General features: G+C 44.1%; 2 protein-coding genes across 2 annotated transcripts in view; both read right to left on the reverse strand.

Annotated features, from left to right (window-relative positions):
• MAP3K15 (mitogen-activated protein kinase kinase kinase 15) overlaps positions 1 to 20,915 on the reverse strand; it is a 204,892-nt gene extending 183,977 nt beyond the window's left edge. The window contains 1 exon segment of the mRNA XM_037820970.1: positions 20,502 to 20,915. Within this exon segment, the coding sequence (XP_037676898.1) occupies positions 20,502 to 20,853 (352 nt within the window). The 5' untranslated portion in view covers positions 20,854 to 20,915.
• LOC119522557 (adenylyl cyclase-associated protein 1) lies at positions 11,424 to 13,567 on the reverse strand. Its single transcript, XM_037820968.1, has one exon. It carries the CDS (start codon positions 13,518 to 13,520, stop codon positions 12,093 to 12,095), a length of 1,428 nt encoding a protein of 475 aa, XP_037676896.1. The 5' UTR covers positions 13,521 to 13,567; the 3' UTR covers positions 11,424 to 12,092.
• Positions 20,916 to 21,931: the final 1,016 nt, after the last annotated feature.

Genomic DNA, 21,931 nt, shown 5'->3' on the forward strand with positions numbered 1-21,931 from the left:
TTAAACTGCAAGCTAGGCTGTAGCCACCACTTTACATGGTGTCAATATCAATGTCATCATCCTTGAGGTTGCACTTTACAGGTCCAACTCTGGGCTCCCTCAATATTGTCATCTTTATCACCAGAAGGCTCCTCTTCAGCTTCCTTCAACCTTTTTATAAAGGGTTCTGCTTTGACATGACTCTCTGGCAGATTTTTTTTTCTTTAATAATAAATTTTATTTTGAAATAAGTTCAATCTTACAGGAACAGTTGTAAAAACAGTACAAACCCCATACATAGAATTCCATCATACCCCGACCCCCCTCCCCCGATACCCCGATCCATCACCTTTAAGATCCTGTCACACCACTGTCTCTTTCTTTCCCTCCCTCTCTCCCTCCCTCCCTGACACCCATCATCTATTGCTCTGTCCTCTGAACATGAGAGCAAGCTGCACATATCTTTGAACAAACAATATAATTCACATATACCTTTCCCATGGACAAGAACATTATTTTATGCAATCTCATTAAACGCAGCTAAGAAGTTCAAGAAATTCAACATTGATATAAAGCTTACATTCTATAGTTCCTTTTTTTTTTTCTCCTTATGTCCCATCTGTGTCCCTTTGAGCCTTCTCTCCTCCGACCTCAGATCCCATCCAGGATCATCCTTGGCATTTAATTGTCATCTATTTAGACTGTCCTATTTTTTTTTTTTTTTCAATTGTGGAAAGATATATATAGCCTAAATCTTCCTATTCCAACCCTCCCTAGCATTCCATTAGTGGGATTAATCACATTTACAATGTTGCAATGCTATCACCTTCCAACCATCCATTTCTAGAAGTTTCCCTTCACCCCAAACCAAAACCCCTACTCTCATTTCTTAACTCCCCATTGCCCCTTCCCCCACTTCTTGGAACCCCTACTCTACTTTTCATCTCTTTGGTCATATTCTTTGATACTTTCTTTGTGTTTACCATGGGGCTTAAATTTAACTTCTTAAATCTATAACAATCTTGTTTTTCTTTGATACCAACTTAACTTCAATAGGACATGTAAACTGTGTTCCTGTACTCCTCCATTCCCCCACCTTTATGTAGTTCTTGTCAAGAATTACATATTTTACATTGAGTCCAAAACCACCGATTTATCATTACAGTTTATGTATTTTAGATCCTGTAGGAAGTAAATAGTGGAGTTATAAATCAACAATACAGTAGTATTGGTCTTTATATTTACCATGTGATCTTTACTGGAAATCTTTATTTCTTCATGTGGTTTCAGTCAATTATTTAGTGTCCCTTCCTTTCAGCCTGCTTAGGACTGATCTACTGGTGATGAAGTTCCTCAGCTTTTGATTGTCCGGGAATGTTTTCATCTCCCCCTCAGTTTTATCTTTCAGGTGTTTGTGAATTCTCCAAGTCTCTGATGGTTATTGACTTCTATTTGTATTCCATTGTGGTCAGAGAATGTGCTTTGAACAAGTACATTTTTTTATTTTTTATTTTATTGAGGCTTGTTTTTATGTCCCCGCATACAGTCCATTCTGGAGAAAGATCCGTGATCACTAGTGAAGAACGTGTGTCCCAGTGACCTGGGATGTAATATTCTATATATGTCTGTTAAAAGTCTCTATATCTCTCTTTCATTTCTTTGTTTCTCTGTCGGTAGGGCTCACTTTAGTATCTGAAGTAGGACAGGTCTTTTATTAGCAAACTCTCAGCATTTGTCTGTGAAAAATTTAAGCTCTCCCTCAGATTTGGAGTTTTGCTGGATAAAGTATTCTTGGTTGGAAATTTTTCTCTCTCAGAATTTTAAATATGTCATGCCACTGCCTTCTTGCCTCCATGGTGGCCGCTGAGTAGTCACTACTTAGTCTTATGTTGTTTCCTTTGTATGTGGTGAATTGCCTTTCTCTTGCTGCTTTCAGAACTTGCTCCTTCTCTTCAGTATTTGACAGTCTGATCAGAATATGTCTTGGAGTGGGTTTGCTTGCATTTATTCTATTTGGAGTTCGCTGGGCATTTATGCTTTGTGTATTTATATTGTGTAGAAGGTTTGGGAAGTTTTCCCCAAAAATTCCTTTGAATACTCTTTCTAGACCTTTACCCTTCTCTTCCCCTTCTGGGACACCAATGAGTCTTAAATTTGGACGTTTTATTTTATCTATCGTATCCCTGAGATCCATTTCGATTTTTTCAATTTTTTCCCCATTCTTTCTTTTGTTCTTTCATTTTCTGTTCTGTGCTCCTCGAGGAGGCTGAGTTGTTGTTCAACTTCCTCTAATCTTGTATTATTAGTATCCAGAGTCTTTTTAATTTGGCCTACAGTTTCTTTAATTTCCATAAGATCTTCTATTTTTTTATTTACTCTTGCAATATCTTCTTTATGCTCTTCTAGGGTCTTCTTTATCTTTTATATTCTGTGCCATGCTCTTCTTCAAGTCTTTTATATCCCGTGCCATGCTCTCATTGCCTGTCTGTAGTTCTTTGATTAATTCTGCCAGGAACTGTGTGTCTTCGGATCTTTTGATTTGAGCGTTTGGGTTCGGGTTCTCCATGTCATCTGGTTTTATCATATGCTTTAAGATTTTCTGTTGTTTTTGGCCTCTTGGCATTTACTTTACTTGATCTTTAATTTGTTAAGAGTTGCAGCTTGGTGACATACACTTTCTCTAACTAACCAGCAGATGGCGTCCGTGAGTCACTTATTCCCCTCAAGTCAGTTCTCCCCAACTTTGTGGTATGTGGGGGTCTGATTCTTTTGGGGTCCAATTGGTGCACTTAATTTGGGTGTGTTGTCGGTGCTGTCTGCCCTCAATGAGGGGCGTGTACCTGAGCGGTTAGGGAGGAAGGGCAGCTTTAATAATCAAACCTCCCAGGTGTTCTCAGAGATTTAAGGCTGTTCTCTGCCGCTGACACAAAAGTCCTTGGTATTGGTGTAGGTTCCCTGGGATTTTCAAGCAGTTCCCCCCTCCCTGCTGTGCTTTTCCAGGACCTCTGCTGAGGGGGGGAGGGCCGTGCCACGTCACAAGTGAGCACCGGCCTCCAGGGAAGCCCTGGGCCACCGGGCTGTGTAGGGGCGTTCCCAGCCCGCTTCAAAGATGGTTGAATGGGACACGTTAACTTCCCCCTTTCTGCACAGCTCCGCTCTCCCAGCTCCAGGACAGTCAGCCGTGGGTATATTCAAGGCCACTGTCCACAGCCGATATTGTGTCGTGTGAGTGGTGCTGCGGGAAAGACTCCCTGTCAGGCTGGGTTTCTTGTCTCAGCTCTGTACTGTGTGTTCGGCCCTGGGCAGGAGTAGCCCCGCCTGCTGGGGAGACGGCTGCGAGGCTGGGTTTCTCAGCTGGGCTCTGTGCTGTGTGTTCAGCCCCGGGCAGGAGCAGCCCCGCCCACTGGGGTGACGGCTGGGAGGCTGGGTTTCTCGACTCAGCTCTGTGCTGTGTGTTTGGCCCCAGGCAGGAATAGCCCCACCCACTGGGGTGACGGCTGCGAGGCTGGGTTTCTTGACTCGGCTCCGTGCTGTGTGTTCGGCCCCGGGCAGGAGTAGCCCCGCCCGCTGGGGAGACAGCTGCAAGTCGTGCGTCTCCCCTTTGTTTCCCTGGACCCGAGACAATCAGCAGTGGGTGTGGGAAGGGGTATCCTCCACCCCAGACACTGAGGCGTTAGTCCAGACCGCTCCCGTCTTATGTGCAGCTGTTCCCGGGCTTTTTTTTTTTTTTTTTTTTTAAACACCAACCCACCGTTTCCCCACACCGCAGCGTGGCCAAGGGATTCAGCCTACTCACTCATTTCAGAATGCAGACTCCTGGTTTCACCAAACGCACGTTCCCTGTGGCTTTAGCAGAACTTGTCCGGCTGGTGCTACTCTGGAAGTGGTGTTCTGGGTCCTTTCTGGTTTTTTATCTAGTGTTTTCCACGGAGGTGTTTTTTTCTCTGTCTCACCTAGTCGCCATCTTAGGTTCTTCCCTCTGGCAGATTTTTTTGAGCTATACTTCTTAGGGGCCTTTCTCCCCTTCTTACGAATGGTCTATGTCATACATCACCTTCAAGATGTGTGCGGTTTTAGAGATAAGCAGAGCACGATGTACTCCCAACAGCACTGCAAATGTGAAGAGGGTACTGCTGAGGTTTTCTGTTATAGTGACAAACTGTTAGGAAATGGTCCCTGTATTCCTTAATCTGTTCTCTAATTGTCTCATTAAAATGAACCTTAGTCAACACAAGAGGGCTCATGACTTTTACAACTACTTCTCCAACAATAACATCCTCTTTCTTTTTCTTAAAAATAAACTGTTCCTCATCACATATGAGGGAAGCTCAATAAGACTATGTACAGATCTCTCAGCAGAAACCATGGAGGCAAGAAGGCAGTGGTGTGATATATTTAAGATACTGAAAGAGAAGAACTGCCAATCAAGAATTCTATATCTGGCAAAACTGTCCTTCAAAAATGAGAGAGAAATTAAAATATTTTCAGACAAACAGACACCAAGTTTGTGAATAAGAGACTGGCACTACAAGAAATACTAAAGGGAGTGCTACAGGCTGATAGGAAAAGACAGGAGAGAGAGGTTTGGAGAAGAGTGTATAAATGAAGACTATCAGGAAGGGTAAAAGGAGAGAGAGGAAAAAATAAGACATGACATATAAAATCCAAAGGACAAAATGGTAAAAGAAAGTACTGCCCTTACAGTAATAACACTAAATGTTAATGGATTAAACTCCTCAAATAAAAAGACACAGACTGGCAGAATGGATTAAAAAACAGGACCCAACTATATGCTGTCTACAAGAAACTCACTTTACACTCAAGGACAAAAATAGGCTGAAAGTGAAAGGTTGGAATAAGATATTTCATGCAAACAGCAACCAGAAAAAAAGTGGGAGTAGCTATATTAGTATCAGACAAATTAGACTTCAAAAGGAAAACAATTAAAAGAGACAAAGAAGGACACTGTATATTAATAAAAGGGTCCATTCATCAAGAAAACAGAGTGCCCCAAAATTCATGAGGCAAACACCGAGAACACTGAAAGGAGTAGATACCGCTACAATAATCGTTGAAGACTTCAAAACACCGCTCTCATTGATGGATAGAACATCTAGACAGAGGATCAACAAGGCAACAGAGATGCTGAATTGTATGATAAATGAACTAGACTTGACAGATATTTCTAGAACACTACACCCCACAACAGCAGGATACACATTTTTCTCAAGTGCTCATGGAACATTCTCTAGGGTAGACCACAGGATGGATCACAAAGCAAGTCTCAACAAATTTAAAAATATTGATATTAAAAAAAAAAAAACAACCATTCCTTCAAGATTATCACCAAGCATCAGGATTTGTGCATGACCACTGATTTCACCCATTCTGTGTCATATGCTTTTTTGGTGGAATCCTCCCCCATAGCCTGTGGAGGAGACCAGAGTTCATTTGGTGATAGTGGTGGGGACTTACTGCTGGATACAGAGGCATTTTCCTTTGTCTTTTCCCCTAATTTATTTTTCCATTTCTTTCTTTCATGTACCAATTTCCTTATTCTTAGGTGGTTCCTTGAGAATGAATGCGAAGTTTATGATTTGCATCAAGCACGCCTCAATAGCCACAAGCTTTACAAAAATTACTTATTGTTTATTTCTTAGGAAGGATAATAGGTTTGGACACAGGATTCTTATTCTCAAGACAACTAATTTTTTAATGGAGCCATCCAACAAGACTAGCTTTAGCCTCACGAGATACAAGGACAATCCAATGGTCATTCTTAACATCAGACTGATCTGTGCTTCCTGCTCAAAATCAAAGTATTTAAGTACAATTAAAATGTCAACCATTTCCATTTCCCTTTGTCCATTTTTTTCCACTTCCTTTGTTCTCCAGTCATACAGGGCATCCTGTAGGGATAGAACTGGTCTGATAAAATACAGCTGGCATTCGGGGTATTGTGGCTTAAAGGTAAGCTTTATCAATAAGATGCAGAGGTCTTTTTATTATATTCTGGATACTCTTGCTACATAACAAAGCACCCAAAATTTCATGGGACAAATGTGAGTCCTGGTTCCTAGTAAGATGGAATACACACATTCCACCTTGTCTCTCCCTGAATGCAGCTATAAGATGAAGACAGAATGAATGAATACGCAACAGCTATTTTAGGACTCTGAAAAGCAAATCGTGGCGGGCAGATTGGGGAAGAAGGAATGCCAAGCCAGCAGCAAGTTTCCTTTTTTTTCTCCCAGAACCCCCCACACACACACACACCTAGATTAAAGGCAGTCTGAAACCCAGAAGTAGGCAATGGGTATGGACAGAAAGAACACTGGAAGAAACTCTCTAGCTCTAGCTTAAGGAAAGGCCCTGGAAAGGGGCCTTTTAATGTTAAGAATGAGGAAAATTTTCCATTTTTCCCTTTCCCTTTCTTTCAAGCCACAGCCCCCTGGCAATCCCACAGCACTGACAGCAGAGACAGTAGCAGCAGGGGCCCAAGGATGCCCAGAACTCTGAGGGAGGGGAGCTTTCTTTTCCAACTGGAGGTGATGTAGTTCTAAGAGGTCAGGTGAACCCCCATTGCCCTTTTCCTCTCTCTGAACTCCTGGGCTCAGCCATGGGCACAGCGGTGGAAAGTGTGAGGCAGAGTCGGGTAACTAAAGCCTCAGATTTCTGTCCAGAGGACAGGGGAGTCCCAATAAAGCAGGAAGTACAAAGGAGATGGTGGAAAGGGAGGAGCTTGGGAAAGGAAGCCCATAAAACTGTTTATGAATTCCTAAGCTCACCCCCAAGCTGCACAGGCACGAATCTGACCCAAATTTGCAGACCCAAGATTGAGAACTGAGCTACATGATAAACCAACTCCCAGTTCCCAGACTGGCCACTGGCTGGGGCACAGACCCCAACAGCACTGAAAAGGCTTTGAAATCAGAACTGACACCACAACTGAAATTGAAACCACAACCCAAAGAAGGCTGGTCAGAACTTGCAGCCTGAGTCAAACAGGCTAAATGCTTGCTAAAGCAAAATTATCAACATACTCCATAAGATATAAACAAGACCCAGAGTCTCAGAACAGAATATTCAAAATGTTCAGGATACAGTCCAAAATTACTTGGCACTTAAAGAACCAGGGACGTTTCACCTAACATGGGAAAAGACAATCAACAGATTCCAACAATGAGATGACACAGATGTCAGAGTTACCCGACAATCCCTCTAAAGCAGTTAAAAAAATTCTTCAAAAAGAAGGGCCAAACACTCCTGAAAGGAATGGCAATATAGAAAGTCTCAACAAAGAAATTTAAGATAAAGCAAAAACCAAATGGAAATTTTAAGAAAATAAGCAAAATAAAAATCTCACTGGACGGGCTTATTGGAAAAAGAAATGACAGAGGAGTCAGTGAATTTAAAATAATTCAGTAGAAATTACCCAATCTGAACACAGAGAAAAAAGATAAAGGGTTTAATGCCTGTTCTAGTTTGCTAATGCTGCGGAATGCAAAACACCAGAGATGGATTGGCTTTTATGAAAAGGGGGTTTATTTGGCTACACAGTTACAGTCTTAAGGCCACAAAGTGTCCAGGGTAACACACCAGTAATCGGGCACCTTCACTGGAGGATGGCCAATGGCATCTGGGAAACCTCTATTAGCTGGGAAGGCACGTGGCTGGCATCTGCTCCAAAGTTCTGGCTTCAAAATGGCTTTTTCCCAGGACATTCCTCTCTAGCAAGCTTGCTCCTCTTCAAAACGTCACTCACAGCTGCACTGAGTTGCTTCTCTTTGAGTCAGCTCATTTATATGACTCCACTGATCAAGTCCCACCCTGAATGGGCGGGGCCATGCCTTCATGGGAGTATCTCATCAGAGTCATCACCCACAGCTGGGTGGGGCACATTCTAAGCAAATCTAATCAGCACCAAAACATCTGCCCCACAAGACTACATCAAAGATAATGGCGTTTGGGGGACACAATACATTCAAACTGGCACAATGCCCAAATATAGAAAGATTTCCTAGAAATTTAGAGTTCACACCTATGAGGATGGCTATAATCAAAATGACAGACAATAACAAGTGCTGACAGAGTGTGGAGAAATTGGTCCTCTCATGTACTGTTGGTGGGAAAGTAAAATGGTGCGGCCACTGTGAAAAACAGTTTGCCAGCTCCTCAAAAGGTTAAACATAGACTTTACCATATGACTCAGCAATTCTACTCCTACTAGGTACATACCCAAGAGAAATGAAGACATACATCCACACAAAAACTTGCAGCATTATGCACAATAGCCAAAAAGACGACACAACCCAAATGTCCATCAACTGATAAATGGAGAAACACAATGTGGTCTATCCAAACAATGGCATATTACCCATCAATAAAAAAAGAATGAAGCATTGATACATGCTACAGTGTGGATGAACCTTGAAAAAATTATGCCAAGTGAAAGAAGCCAGTCACAAAGGGCCACATATTTTCTGATTCCATTTATATGAATAAAGAAATCTACAGAGACAGACAGTAATGGCTGCCTGGGGCACGGAGTTGGGGGGTAGGTGGCTGGGAATGACTGCTAATGGGTACAGGGTCTTGAGGGATAACAAAGATGTTCTGAAATTAGATAGTTGTGATGGCTGCACAACTCTATGAATATACTGATACCACTGACTGTACCCTTTAAATGGATAAATTATATCTCAATAAAGCTGTTAAAAAACAAAATAAAAAAAGAATGCTAGAATATTCATAGCAGCAGCACTATTTGTAATAGTCTCAAATGAGAAACTACTCAAATGCTCATTAGTAATACAAAACATAAATTTTGGTATATTCCTACAATGGAATATTATATAGAAATGAGAATGAACTATTGCTATATTAACAATATAATGGTGAATGAAAGAGGCCAGATACCAAAAAGTACAAGCTGTATTATACCCTTCATAAAAGTACAGAAGCAGGCAAATAACCCATGCACCTGAGACTCAGGTAGTCATCATCCTTGGGCAGGCTGGGACTAGAAAATGGAAACAATTACATCTGGGATGCTGTTGGTGCTCCGTTTCTTGATCTGGGTGCTGGGTATATAGTGTGTATAGTTTTGTGAAAATTGATAGAGCAGTATTACGATTGTGCCCTTTTCTGCATGTGTGTTATACATCAATAAAACAAGAAAGTTGATGCAGGTTTCTATGCCTTTTCTTCACCTCCATTCTTCAGCACAGGAACATAAATGGAATTAAGATAGAATCTCCAACCTCAAAACACTGGAAAGTTCTCTTACCAATTACAAGAGTATAATGTGCCCCCCACTATAGGATGATTGCTCAAGAGGTTTGATCCCTGTGTCTTGACTATTTCACTAATCAAGTTTCATTCTATACCGAGATTCTGATATATTAATTGATCCCAGGTGGAAGGGGAAGCCACAGAGGGCAGAGGGGAGTGGAATGGGGGGGGTGGGGGACTGACATTTATTGAGTACTTATAAAGTTCAAGGCACTGTGCTGTAATCTCTACATAGAGATTTTTTAAAAGTGAGGCTCAGAGATGTTAAATAAGTTCTCCAGGGTCACACACCCAATAAATGATAGAGTAGAAATGCAAATCTTGGTTCAACATAAGCCAACGACCTTCCTCCTCGGCTACTGTATTTCTAGGGACAGTGGGACACATGTTGGTAAAATTACATTTTGGATCTGTTTTGGTTTTTTGGTCTGGAAGGAAGAAAGGCCAGTCACCTAAAGCATAACCTGCCTTTCTGGTACTTTCCTGGGTGGTGAAATGAAAAGGAGGCAGCAGTGGTCCTGCCATGGAGAGACTCATAGCACCCAAAAACACTGGGGGCAAGGCTGGCCTCGCATGTGTTTGAGGCGAGGTGTCAGGCTCAGCTTGTCAAAAGTCACCTGTGTCAAAGTTAATACGATCTGAATCACAGGCCTAAATGTAAAAGCTAAATCTATGAAGTTTTCGGAAGGAGACAACCTGGAGGTGGGCAAAGATTTCTTGTGGCAGCCATCAAATTAAAACAAATTATACATTAGACTTCATCAAAATTAAATACCTGCTCATTAAAAATCACCATTAAGTAAATGAATAAGCAAGCCACAGTTTGGGAGAAACTGTTCATAAGATATATTTCTGACAAAGGACTTGAATTCAGAATATATAAAGAACTTTTACAACCTGATAAGACAAAAACCCAATTAAAAAGGGTAAGACACTTGAACAAACACCTCACAAAGGAAGACATCTGCATGGCCAATAAGCACATGAAAAGATGCTCAACATTATTAATCATCAAGGAAAGGCATATTAAAACCATAATGAGAAACCACTACACCCCCCACTAAAAAGGCAAAAATCAAAAAAAGTGATAATATGAAGTGTTGGTGAGCATGTGAAGGCACCGGAACGTTCATGTGTTGCTGCTAAGAATATAAAAATGTTACAATCACTTTGGGAAAAGATTTGGAAGTTTCTTATAAAGTTTAACATACACCTACCCTTTAATTCAGCAATTACACTCCTAGGTATTTATCCAAGAAAAATAAAAACATGACCACAAAAAGACTTATATACAAATGTCCACAGTAGCTTCATTTGTAATAGCCCAATACTGGAAACAACCCAAATGACCATCAACAGAATGGCTAAACCAACTGCAGGATGTTCATACAATGGAATAATCCTTAACATTATAAAGGATCTATTGATATGAGTAACAATATGGATCAATTTCAAAAACCTCATGTTGAGCGAAAGAAGTCAAGACACTAAAGAGTACATACTGTATAAGTCCATGTATATGAAACTCTAGAATAAAGGCAAATCTAATCTATAGGGACAGAAAGCAGGTCAGCCATCGCCTAGGGCCAGCAGTGTGGGTGGAAGGGGGATTAAATGGGAGTGGACAAGAGAGAACGTTCTGCGGAGTTGGAAATGTTCTATATTGCGACAGGGGTTTGGGTTATATGGGGGTAGATAGTTTTTTTTTTTTTTTTTTGGTATTAACTTTATTCTATTTCTGTATAACTTTAAAGTACATAAAGGTTTATTTCCACAGGCCTCAGGGAATGGGTAGAAGTCACAGGACAATCTCTCTCCCACCAAAAACACTGCATATTTTGGTGTCTGTCCTAGAGGGAAAAACTGAAATTTACATTAGCAGTGCTGTGCAAGACTCTGACATAAATGGAGATCTAAAACTAGTCTGCAGTGGAGGTTTTAGTTCTCTGTTCAGGTGCCTGGACAGAAGCTGTAAGCTGCTGAGCATGACAGGGAAAAGAAGGCAGTGAAGATGGATGACAGGCACCTAGCATGGGAGGAGAAAGGAATGCCAGATTTCTTGGATTGGTGTGTTATTTTCCTCCCCCCCACCCCCCCCCCCCTTTCAAGTCATCTCTGTAAGAAGGTGCTAGGCAGAGATACCAGAGAAAGAAAGGGTTAAAGACTCCTTTAATTACCCTGGGTGCAGGTCACTGCTACAACAGCTGGTACAGGACAACCTACTATCTCATGGTTCAGGCAGACCCAGGATGGAATGCAAAATAAAAGGAATGCTTATAGGAAACAATTTTGCTTGGAATGCTAGATGGCCAAGCCTCAGCCTTTGGTCCAGTGCAACTTTTGTCTCGTTTATCAACAGTGAAAAATTAGTTTGGTTAGAAGAACCAACTGGAATCACTCCAGTTGCTGCTATCCTCATGCTCACTGCTAGAAAAAGATTAACCTGTGTGAAGAACAATCTGATGAGTTAACTCCTGGAGACTGTTCTATTCTTCCCAAAAGACTGTTGATAGAATAACCCTCAAAAGCTGAAAGCTAAAACCCATTAATCCTGGTCTGCATTTCCAAAAGAATAGACTGGTGGTGTGGTTGAGCTGATATGGAAAAGCTATACTTTCCTGCAGATGATCAACTGACCTGCTATCCCACCCCAAATCTTAGCCTGAGGTATATTTCAGTGAAGGCAGGTAGCTGTGCTTCTCAGAGCAGAGAAGCACTTTAAGAGCAGAAAGGTAGAGGAAATCTAGAAAAGAACCGTCTTGATAAAGATTTATCCCATGGTGTGAAGGGAGAGGGCAAAGAACCCAGTGGCACTTCACTTATCCAGCAATTTCTGTCACTGTGGTGACCAACTTTTGCCCATTCCATAGGGTCTTGAACTGCTCAGGGACTGGGAACTCGTTAAAGTCACCACCTTCTGTAGGAATAAGGACATTCATCTCAGAAGATTTGGCACTGACTATCTCACAATCCAGGGAATTCTTGCTCAGGTAAGCATGGCAGCCGTCTGTTTTGTTGATGGAAATGGTTGGCACTTTACCCATTACCTGAACTTTCACATCCCTACTATTGATTATCTCCACAATGCCCACCACGTCATCAAACACCAGACCGAGTTTCTTACAGTTATCTACTGTAATGGAGTTAATTTTGCCCTTGATTTGCAATGTTGTGTTGACACACTTGTATATGTAAGCCACCTGTTTCAGCTCCGTATCATCAATCACCAGGTTAGAAACATTCTCCTGATTTTCCACTCTCCACTTCTTGCCTTCCAGTTCAAGTAGAGCTGGCTCTTTCTTTGAGGCTGCTTTGAGGGAGGGACTGACTCCCGGTTTAGGTGCAGAAAATGGTTTGGGGCCACTGCGTACTGGACCACTCTGAGCCTTCAGGGCAGGGTTCTTGTGAGTCTTCATATCATCCGATACATGTTTCAGAGCATGTGTGATGCTTTCCCCCTGATTAATCTGGGCAAACAGTGCTGAGCGTGAAGCAGAGTCATCAGAGCATGAACTGGTGGGGACTGGGGGGGGAGGCGGACCTGGTGGAGGAGGGGGAGGACCTGATCCAGCAGAGGGTCCAGATGGCAATCCACTCAGTTCTTTTGCCACAGGGCCTGTTTTGCTCCAGGCCAGTCCAGTTGTATGATACTCCTTAATGTAAGCCTGCAGCTCTGTCCATATACTCAAGTAGGCTTTGACCCAGTCCACATGCTTCTTATCCACATCTTTGTACTCCTTGAGGACTCGATTTGTATAAAACATGGCAGCATCATTCATTTCTTTCACATAAGGGCCAGGCGTGGGACCCATAGCCACCCAGCCCAGGGCCTGGATGCTTTCACTGACAGCTGACAGGTGATTGAACAACTTGCTGCCTCGGTTCTTCTCCCGAAAGGTTATCACTTCTTGGATCTGCTCTGAGATGGGTGCCAACAATTCAGAAAGCTTATTACCTGCCGGTTGCTGGCACTGAGAGGCTGTAGCCAAGAGAGCTTGCTCCAACTTCAGACCTGTGTGGACCATTTCCGCGTGCTTCTGTACATCTCCCCCAATCTCTTTACTGATCTTCAGGTACTCTGCTACAGGACCGGCAAGCAGCAAGTCAAATGCCTGCACATAAGGAGATGCTCCTGCTTTTGGATGCCTGTCTCCGTACGCACAGTGCATGTCAGAGACCTGGGATACTGCCTCCAGACGACCCACTACTTTCTCCAATCTTTCTACCAGATTTTGCATGTCAGCCATAATGTACCACCTCAGAGATCTGCCTCACCTCGAGACGGTAGATAGTTTTTAAAACTATACAGATGAGATTTATGCATTTCAATGTGTCTAAATTCTACATGAACCTACTTTTTAAAAATATAAGTATGGGGTAAGCAGTGAGTATACTCAAAGAAATAAGAATGGCAGAATGTTAAGAATTGTCGAAGCTGGGTAATGTACACATCTGAAATTTTCCATAATTATAAAAAATTTAAGAGAAGAAAAAAAAGTCAACTGCATCTAGTGCTCCTCGCTTTGCTCTACCTTCTCTTCCCCTCCCTCCTCGGTCATTTCTGCCTGGTCCCTGGGCTGCCCCCCACCCCCACCCCCACCACCCCAGACCTGAATGAGCTCTCCTTCCTGCCAAGTGCCACCACTTAATTCTACTCTGCAACACCCCCCACCAACCAAGCCTCAATAACCACCAAGCATTTCTGGCAAGTCCCGCCGCACCCAACAGTTCCAAAACTGCGCAAGTATTGAGAAACAAGAATTTTTCCAGCTTGCTTTGTAGAAGTTCGGTCCAACCCCACTACATTGTTTGACCAGGATTTAAACAGCACCTATCTCAAAGGCTGATACGTAGAAGGCTTAAAAATAGTTCATGGCTTGTATCCCAAAACTGTGTTTACACATTAAATGTTTGGAACTGAATATCCATTTTGCCTTAGTAACAAATAATACACAGCCAGTAAGATGGCAGGCCAGCCCATAAGTATCCATTTACCCTATATGACTCAAACAGCAATGCCGCAATTAATTGAGGCAGGTGCAAGGCTTTTTTTCATCGAAGTCAGTGAGCAAGAGTTGAGGAAAGTTCCAGGCTCAATGCTGACTCAGTGGCAGTAACAGCAGCAGCTAAAGGAAGGAGGTCCCGGGGAGGGAGGCGTGCACGAGGGGCAGGTCAGCAGGTCCAGCAGGGGACAGCTGAGGTCTGGCCAGGGGTTCACCCAGCCTGGTCCCCGAGGAGAAGTCATTACAGCCTGGGTATGCCACACCACTGACTCCAGCAGGGGAGGAGCAAGGGAGAAGCCTTTTGAGTAAAAACCCTACCTTTAATCTCTTACCACACTTATTTTAAATAAGATTCACATATAAATTTTAGAGAGTAATACACATCATAGAAAATGTGGACAATCAAAAAGAAAAAGAACCTGTATTCCCACCACACAACTGAGACCACTGTTTCCATTATAGTGTAAATTCTTCTAGTCTCTTCTGTTATGTATGCATCACTGAGGAGAAAGTTTCAGAACCAGAAATATGTTTTAGAATGGGTCTTATTTCTTAACAAAATCATAACTGCACTATATCCCTATGCCTGGCCACCATTTTCAACATGGTTTCCATGGGAAACCACATTCTGAATTCCTTTTGAGGACACCAAATAAGTTTTGCTTCCTCTCAACAGAAGCCAAGGTCAGCTGTCTCCACTGATACTTATTCTGAAAAGGAGATAAATAGATGTTCCTAGGAGTCACTCAAACAGTAGCAAAGAAAACCACAACTGCTCCCCACCATGGAGGAGTTTGCTGTCTGGCAGAAGATCAATCATAAAACCAGCAACTATTTCATCACAATTGCATTACCTGATAGGAAAGAAAACTTCAGCATGCAAAAAGCTGGCAAGGTGAGGTGGGAGGAGTCTGTGAAACCTTCCTTGAAGACCTGAGACCTGAAGGCTGAACAGGTACCGGCCAGAGGAAGACTGTGGGGTAGGAGGAGGGAGCCAGGATCGAGGGGGCTTCTAGGCAGAGAACGTGGATTTGAATGCACCAAGACTGGCCTAGCCTTGAGATGTCAGTTATGAAGCTGTTGGCAACAGCCTGGATAAGAGAAGATGGTGCTTGGGCCAAGATGGTAGCAGGGTATGTGGAGAGAAGTGAGCCAATTTGAAACCCATTTTGGAACTAACTAACTGGATTTGGCAATGAGGGAGAAGGGAGGATCAAGTCCAACTCCTAGGTTTCTGAGTTAACTACTACATTGATGATTTTATTCAGTGTTTACATACAGAAGAGAAGGCAATGTCTAAATTAACCATTGCCCTGATTTTCTGCACCAGGATATACAAGGCTGGAAATAGATTTGGCCAGTCTCCTGACCATGTATAGATGCCATGCAAAATGCAGGTTATGAATAGCAGCTGCCTGTTTCATCATTCCACAACCATCAAACCCATGTAACCCACAGGATCATCCTCCTTTGTGCTTTATTCATTTTCCAGAATGATGCGGAGGGAATATCCAGCAAATTATATGAAGTTCTAAAACTCCTTCTTGAGCAGGAGCCAATCCCCGTGTGGACTAAGCCCATTAAAGCTAGTTGAACCAAGAAATGTGTTTAGGCATTTCTGGCAGAATTCAAGGCAAGCTGTATTAGTCAGGATAAGCTAGGTTGTGCTGCCACAACAGACAAATCCCCCAAAACTCAGTGGCTCAACTGCCATCTCAAACACATGATCTTCATGGTTACAAGCCAGGCAAAGAAAGATGGAAGAGGCACACCATCTAATTGCCTTAGCACCCAAAAGACACTTGTTACTTCTCCTCACATTTCACTGAGCCTAACTGCAAGGGAGAAAAGGAAATGCAGACCAGGTGGATGTTTGGTGAGCTTTGTCTTTGCCACACAGTGTGTCAAGCTAATATAGAATCCAGGAATAGCAATACCGGGCAAGAAGCTAGACATGACCCACATAAAGGGCAGCAAAGAGAACTGGCACTAGCCTTATTTTAAACAATTGCATAGTCTATTTCTGAAGAAAACCCAATAGTACTGTTGGATAAAAACTAACAGAATCATTATAACATCACTTAATACACAAGGAAAAAATTACCTAGCTTCCCACACCAGTGAAACTGGGGAAGGTGATAGAATGTGCCCCCCCCCATTCCTGGTATCAAGCTGATGGTCCAAGCAGCTCATTTATATTTTCTCAGCCCACAGCAGCACAGCGAGGAGGGGCCCCACGATTAGCACATATTACAGATAATGAGCATCCATCACATGAGATGATACGTGGTCCTCTCTTGCTAAGGTGTGTCTAGGAGGTAATATTCTAGCATTTGAGTTAGATTTACATAACCCAAGTTGCACTCTCTTACCACCATAACAAACATCCCCCAAATCTCAGCAGCTTGACCAAATAAAAGTTTTTCTCTTGTTTACACAAAATCCAAAGCAGATGTTCCTGCTCCAGCACCTCTCCTCCAGAGAGGGACTCAGGGATCCAGGTGTCTTCTGCCACCACCACCTTCTACATGGAACCTCTAAGGTCCCCACAGAGACCGTGGAAAGGGATGAGAGAGCAGGGGGTAAGCCTACTAGATATGTCAACACCTTGGCCCAGAAATGTTACATATCACTTCTACTTACATTTCATTGGCCAGAACTAGTCACATGTCCCACCTAGACTTAAAGGGTGCTGGGAAATGTAGTTCCCACTTCCCAGCAACAACAGGGAACATGAACTTCGGTGGTCACCCAGCTATCTCTGCTATACTTTGTATCCCCCAATATGACGCTTGTATGAGACAGCCAGGCAGCCAGCAGAGGGGAACCATCAGGATTGAGCAAAGCCAAATGAATATTCTAGAGACTAGTTTTGGTCTGATCAATAGTCAGGAAATACAAGGCTTCCTCACTGTAGATGGTAATATTCCATGACTCTTAAAATCATGTGAACGTAGCTGAAGAAAAAAAAAAAAAAATCAAAGGCAGAACCCCTGGGCAAGCAAGTAGCATTTCATGAGCTTCAGAGAGGAGGAAATTAAGCAAAGCCAGACACCACAGGAACAGGGATGATAACTTGTGCCTCAGCCAAAGCATCTCTTCTTGTCATCTGAGCAGTTAATGGCTAATATCAGAAGATAGAGAATTAGCATACAGGGAGAGGCCCTGACTTAGATTGCTCATTAACTAACCACAAACTACCCGGAGAGGAAATCTCCATCAAAGATACTATGTACTTATAGGAGATAAATGTATTGTGTTCTATCAGACAGTTCTCATTTTAAGATTTGATACTACAATAAGTGTATTCAATTATAGCATCCTGGGAGAATAGGGTTTCCATGGCCAAAATGTTTGGGAAAGTATGAGACAAAATCACACACATCTCCTTCCTGCGGGATTTCTGTCTTCAATGTGGTCATGAGCACAAGAACCTCCAGGAGGGAGACACAGTATGCAGGTGAAAAAAGCAGAGGGGGCTGCCTTAGGGAAATACAGTCCAAACATCTGGTAAGTTAGTTCAAGTCATGATTATGAATTCTGTTAAAAGAGAGATGGGAAATAAAAAGTTTAGAGATGTCCTGAAGAAGGGGTTTCTTCTGGGGAAAAGGGGTAGCATGTTCTATTCTTCAAATACTGGGAGAAACCAGGTGATGTGACCCTCACTTGCTGAATTTGGTAGTTCTGCTGAATCCAAGACTCCAACCTTTGGAGATAGACAATGGATACTAAAAAAAACTTTAAATTTATAAACATTAAAATAAATCAAATCTGGTCCTTCTATGGGGCAAAGGTTATACATTGACTTCCACGGTCTCGACTAGAAGTGAGTGAATGGGATGTCCCCTGCCCCTCACAGCCCAGGTCACTTCTCTCCCAACTACGTCCACTTTTTCTTGCTTCAGTTGAAGGCCTACCTGTGGCTTTCCTGCACCCAAGCACTGGTGACATACAACCTCAGATTCAGACCACACGGGACCACATAAAACAGTACAAGGAGACAGAAACACAACCCAACCTGCATTGACTTGCTATGAGAACAGGAAGTGCTTAAAGGTTTCAGTCAGGCTTGGCTCTAATGTCCTCTCCTCTTTCCATTCTGTCTTGTCATCTCACCCAATAAAATATGAAAATTAAGTTTTTGATTAATAAAATTGTCTCAAGAGTGAAAAAGTCGAGATATTTCTGCACATATGATCCTCCCTAAAACACATTTGGGACACTTCACTAGTTCCCCTCCCCCACAAGCCTTTTTCTACAACAGCACTGTCTGATGGGACTTTCTGCAATGAGAAAAATGTTCTAGAACTGCCCTGCCCAACACAGGAGCCATCTGTGGCTATCGAGGGCTTGAAAATGCTAGCATGACTAAGGAACTATATTTTTTAATGTCATTGAATTTTAATTTAAATGTAAATAGCCACATGTGGCTAGTGGCTACCATACTGCACGGTGGTGTTCTAGAACCTCTGCCAAGAATCAAAAATAATAGATTAGTATCATTTGGGTGGAGATGCCAAAAACCTGTGAATGAGAGAGAGCAGGAAGCCAGGCAGGGAGGAGGTGGTGGGGGCGGGCCATCTGTTTTAATCCATAAACTCACTTATTGAAACTAGGTATATCCTTTTTCAACCCTATCAAAATCATTTATTAATTATAATGATGTACCAGGAATTGGCTTATTCGAGACCAGACCAAAGTCAACCAAAGGGGGTACAGGGTGCAGCTGAGAATTCCAGGCAGTCTGGACCTAGAGTGAGAAAAAGGGATGCGTGTTGTGTAGCTCTGCGACGGAAAGACTTCGCACTGTCTGAGCCCTCACTCCCAAGCAGAAGGAAGGGATCCTGCTAGCAGATGAAGATTCACTGCCCACACGTGTGTGCCCCCCCACACCTCTAGAGAAGCAACACCCCTGCACACCAACTTTCCCGTGTCAGTGCCAGCAGCAGGAGGCCACAATTGTGCCCAATGCCAAAAGGGGCATCTAACCTTTCAGAGAAGAGCCTGTTCAAACTCCAATTTCAGGACAGAAAAAATAGAAGCTGAGAAAGTAAGTGGTTCCAGGTGAACGGGTCTCCCCGACAACTCTTCTATCCTCAGAGTGGTCAGAAAAGTCAAGAGAGTGTTTTCAACGGGCCCAGCCGACACTTGTTTAAACAAGGCAGACACCCCCACCTGCCAGCTGGGAAGGATTTGCTCTGCCAAAAAAAACAGGTCCACGTGGGCCGTCATCGGAATAAACCTGCCTTCATCGCAGCGCGGCCCGCCCACTGGTTCAGAAGCACCTCCCCATTCACCTTCTCACGGTTAACCTCCTTTGACCAGTGGAGAAACTGAGGCACAAGGACTCCCAGGTGATTATTGTCTTACATACAATGCTTGTAAAGATCACCCAAATGCCAGAGGCTTGTACAGACGACAAAGGTGCAGTAAGGAAAACAGCGAAGCAACAATTCATTCCACCCCTTGTGGGTTTAGAGAAACACCTGCAAACTCAAAGTACTGATTTTAAGACTGGATTCTTTATGGCGCACTTCTCACGGAGAGCTTGGAGATTGAGTGTCCCGTTTCAGTTGCGGTAGAGACCTGGACCCCTGGTATGAGAGTGCATTCTGGGGTAAAATATACACGGCACACTGTCAGCATGTGTTGGAGACAGGAACTAAAGTGTGCAAAAGAACACTGTGGTATTTCTAAGAAGAGCCCCCCACACACACACATACACACTCACTCAGCTGCAAGGTGCTGATTCCCACTCTTGGCTCCACAATGGAATCACCTAGGAAGCATGAAACAATCCTGGGCGACCTGGGATTCTGATGCAATTGGCCTGGGGTGCCGTTTGGGCATCAGGATTTTTGAAAGCTCCCCAAGTGATTCAGTCTCCCCAAGGTTGGGACCCCTTGCTGTGAGGGACGTGCCAAGAGTGAGAAAGTAAAAGCTGTCTAACTGGTGGAGTCTTGGGTCATCTGATTGTTTAAAGAGACTGAAGAAAAAAGGAGTTTATAAATGCCAGTGGCCTTTGTTTTCTTCTCCGTAAAGGGGTGCAACGCTACCTCCTCTACCCTCCCCAAAAGGTAGGTGGCCCCGTCGTAGGAGCCAGGGGGTGCGAGGATGGGAAGGGACCAGCAGAGGAGGGGCAGGAATAGGCGCCAGGGCGTGCACGAGGAGGAGGAGGGCAGGCGGGGCGGGGCGGGGGTGGGCAAAGGGGGCGCTCGCCCTCACCTGCATCATAGAAGGCGTCCAGCACTGCCGTCTCCCCGAAGTCGAGCTCCCCGAAGGGCACGGAGGTGAGGTGGGCGCCCTCGGCCTCGCAGGCTCGCAGCAGGCACTGCAGCGCACCCGCCTCGGGGCCGCTCTGGGGGCTTTCGCTCCGCACGTACACTGTCCGCAGAGCCCGCCGCGGCCCGCCCTCGGCCGCCGCTCCCTTGGCCGCCCCGTCAGGCTCCGCCGGCCACGCCGCGACCTCGCCTCCTGGCGGCAGCGGGCACGAGGGGGACTCGCTCGCCACCCCGAGCGGCCCGGCCGGGGGGACCCCGCCGCTGCCGCCCTCCATGGGGCCGCCCGGCGCGCCCATCCGCGCTCCCACCCCCGCGATCAGCTGGAGGCCGCAAATGGCTGCAGCCACGCCGCCCCGCACCTGCTTCGGCCGCCGACCACAACTCCAGCCCTGCTGCCCCCTAGTGCCCTTTGAAGGCCCGGGGAAAGAGGCGGGGGCTAGGGACGTCAGGGCGAGCGGAGGGGGGAGGAGCGCTGAGGGCGCCCCCTGCCGGCTCCCCCGACCCCGGCGGCTCCTTAGAGCCCGGCGCCCCGTGGGTTCAGGAATTTCAGGACTCACTCTCTGTCCCTCCCTTTCTCGCTCTCTCCCTCTTTCCCTTGCTCCCTCTCTCTTTCTTTTGCCACCCCTCCAGACTGGCCACCTCTGGGATCCCCAATTTCTTTTTCTCGAAACAATTTGAGACTTTTGAGAGTCAGTTGCTCCCTGTATCAGAGTAAAACTCAAAGAACTGGTTGGATATAAATATTCAATTCCAAACCAAATACAGACATGGTTCGAACCTGGCATCGTGGTAAGCAGCTGCTTATTTAAAGCACCTCTGATTTTGCACTGCTGCCCTGAGCCCTGTCTTGGAAGCCGACTTGTGCTGACTTTCACTGTGACCTTAACAGGGCACGGAATGCACCAGCAGCAAACCTTGTTTATCCGTAAAATAGACTCCAAGTACGTGGCCTGCCTGACCTAGAAAATGCTGTGAACCCAAAGGGATATTTACCCAAACATTAAAAAGTAGTGTTGCCACTGCAGGTAGGACCATTGTATTTAAAAGATAGGATGCACTGGATGTTGTCACAAGCCTTTTATAAATAGATTGATTCAGCTTTATTGATGTGTAATTCACTTGCCATACAACTCACCTATTTAAAGTGTATAATTCAGTGGTATTTAATATATTCACAGTTGTGCAACCATCACCACAATCAATTTTAGAACATTTTCATCATCCCCTAAAAGAAACCCGTTTCCCATTAGCAGTCCCTCCCCATTCTCCCATCCCCCAGCTGTAGGTAGTCACTAATCTACTTTGTCTCTCTCTATTTGCCTATTCTGGACATTTCATATAAAAGGAATAATAAAATACGTGATCTTTTGCATC

Source organism: Choloepus didactylus, chromosome X (assembly GCF_015220235.1).
Source record: "Choloepus didactylus isolate mChoDid1 chromosome X, mChoDid1.pri, whole genome shotgun sequence".
Classification (NCBI taxonomy): Eukaryota; Metazoa; Chordata; class Mammalia; order Pilosa; family Megalonychidae; genus Choloepus; species Choloepus didactylus.

Bases quoted from the DNA above. Each gene is read 5' to 3' on its own strand.
- LOC119522557 (XM_037820968.1), bottom strand. From the start codon at position 13,520: ATGGCTGACATGCAAAATCTGGTAGAAAGATTGGAGAAAGTAGTGGGT.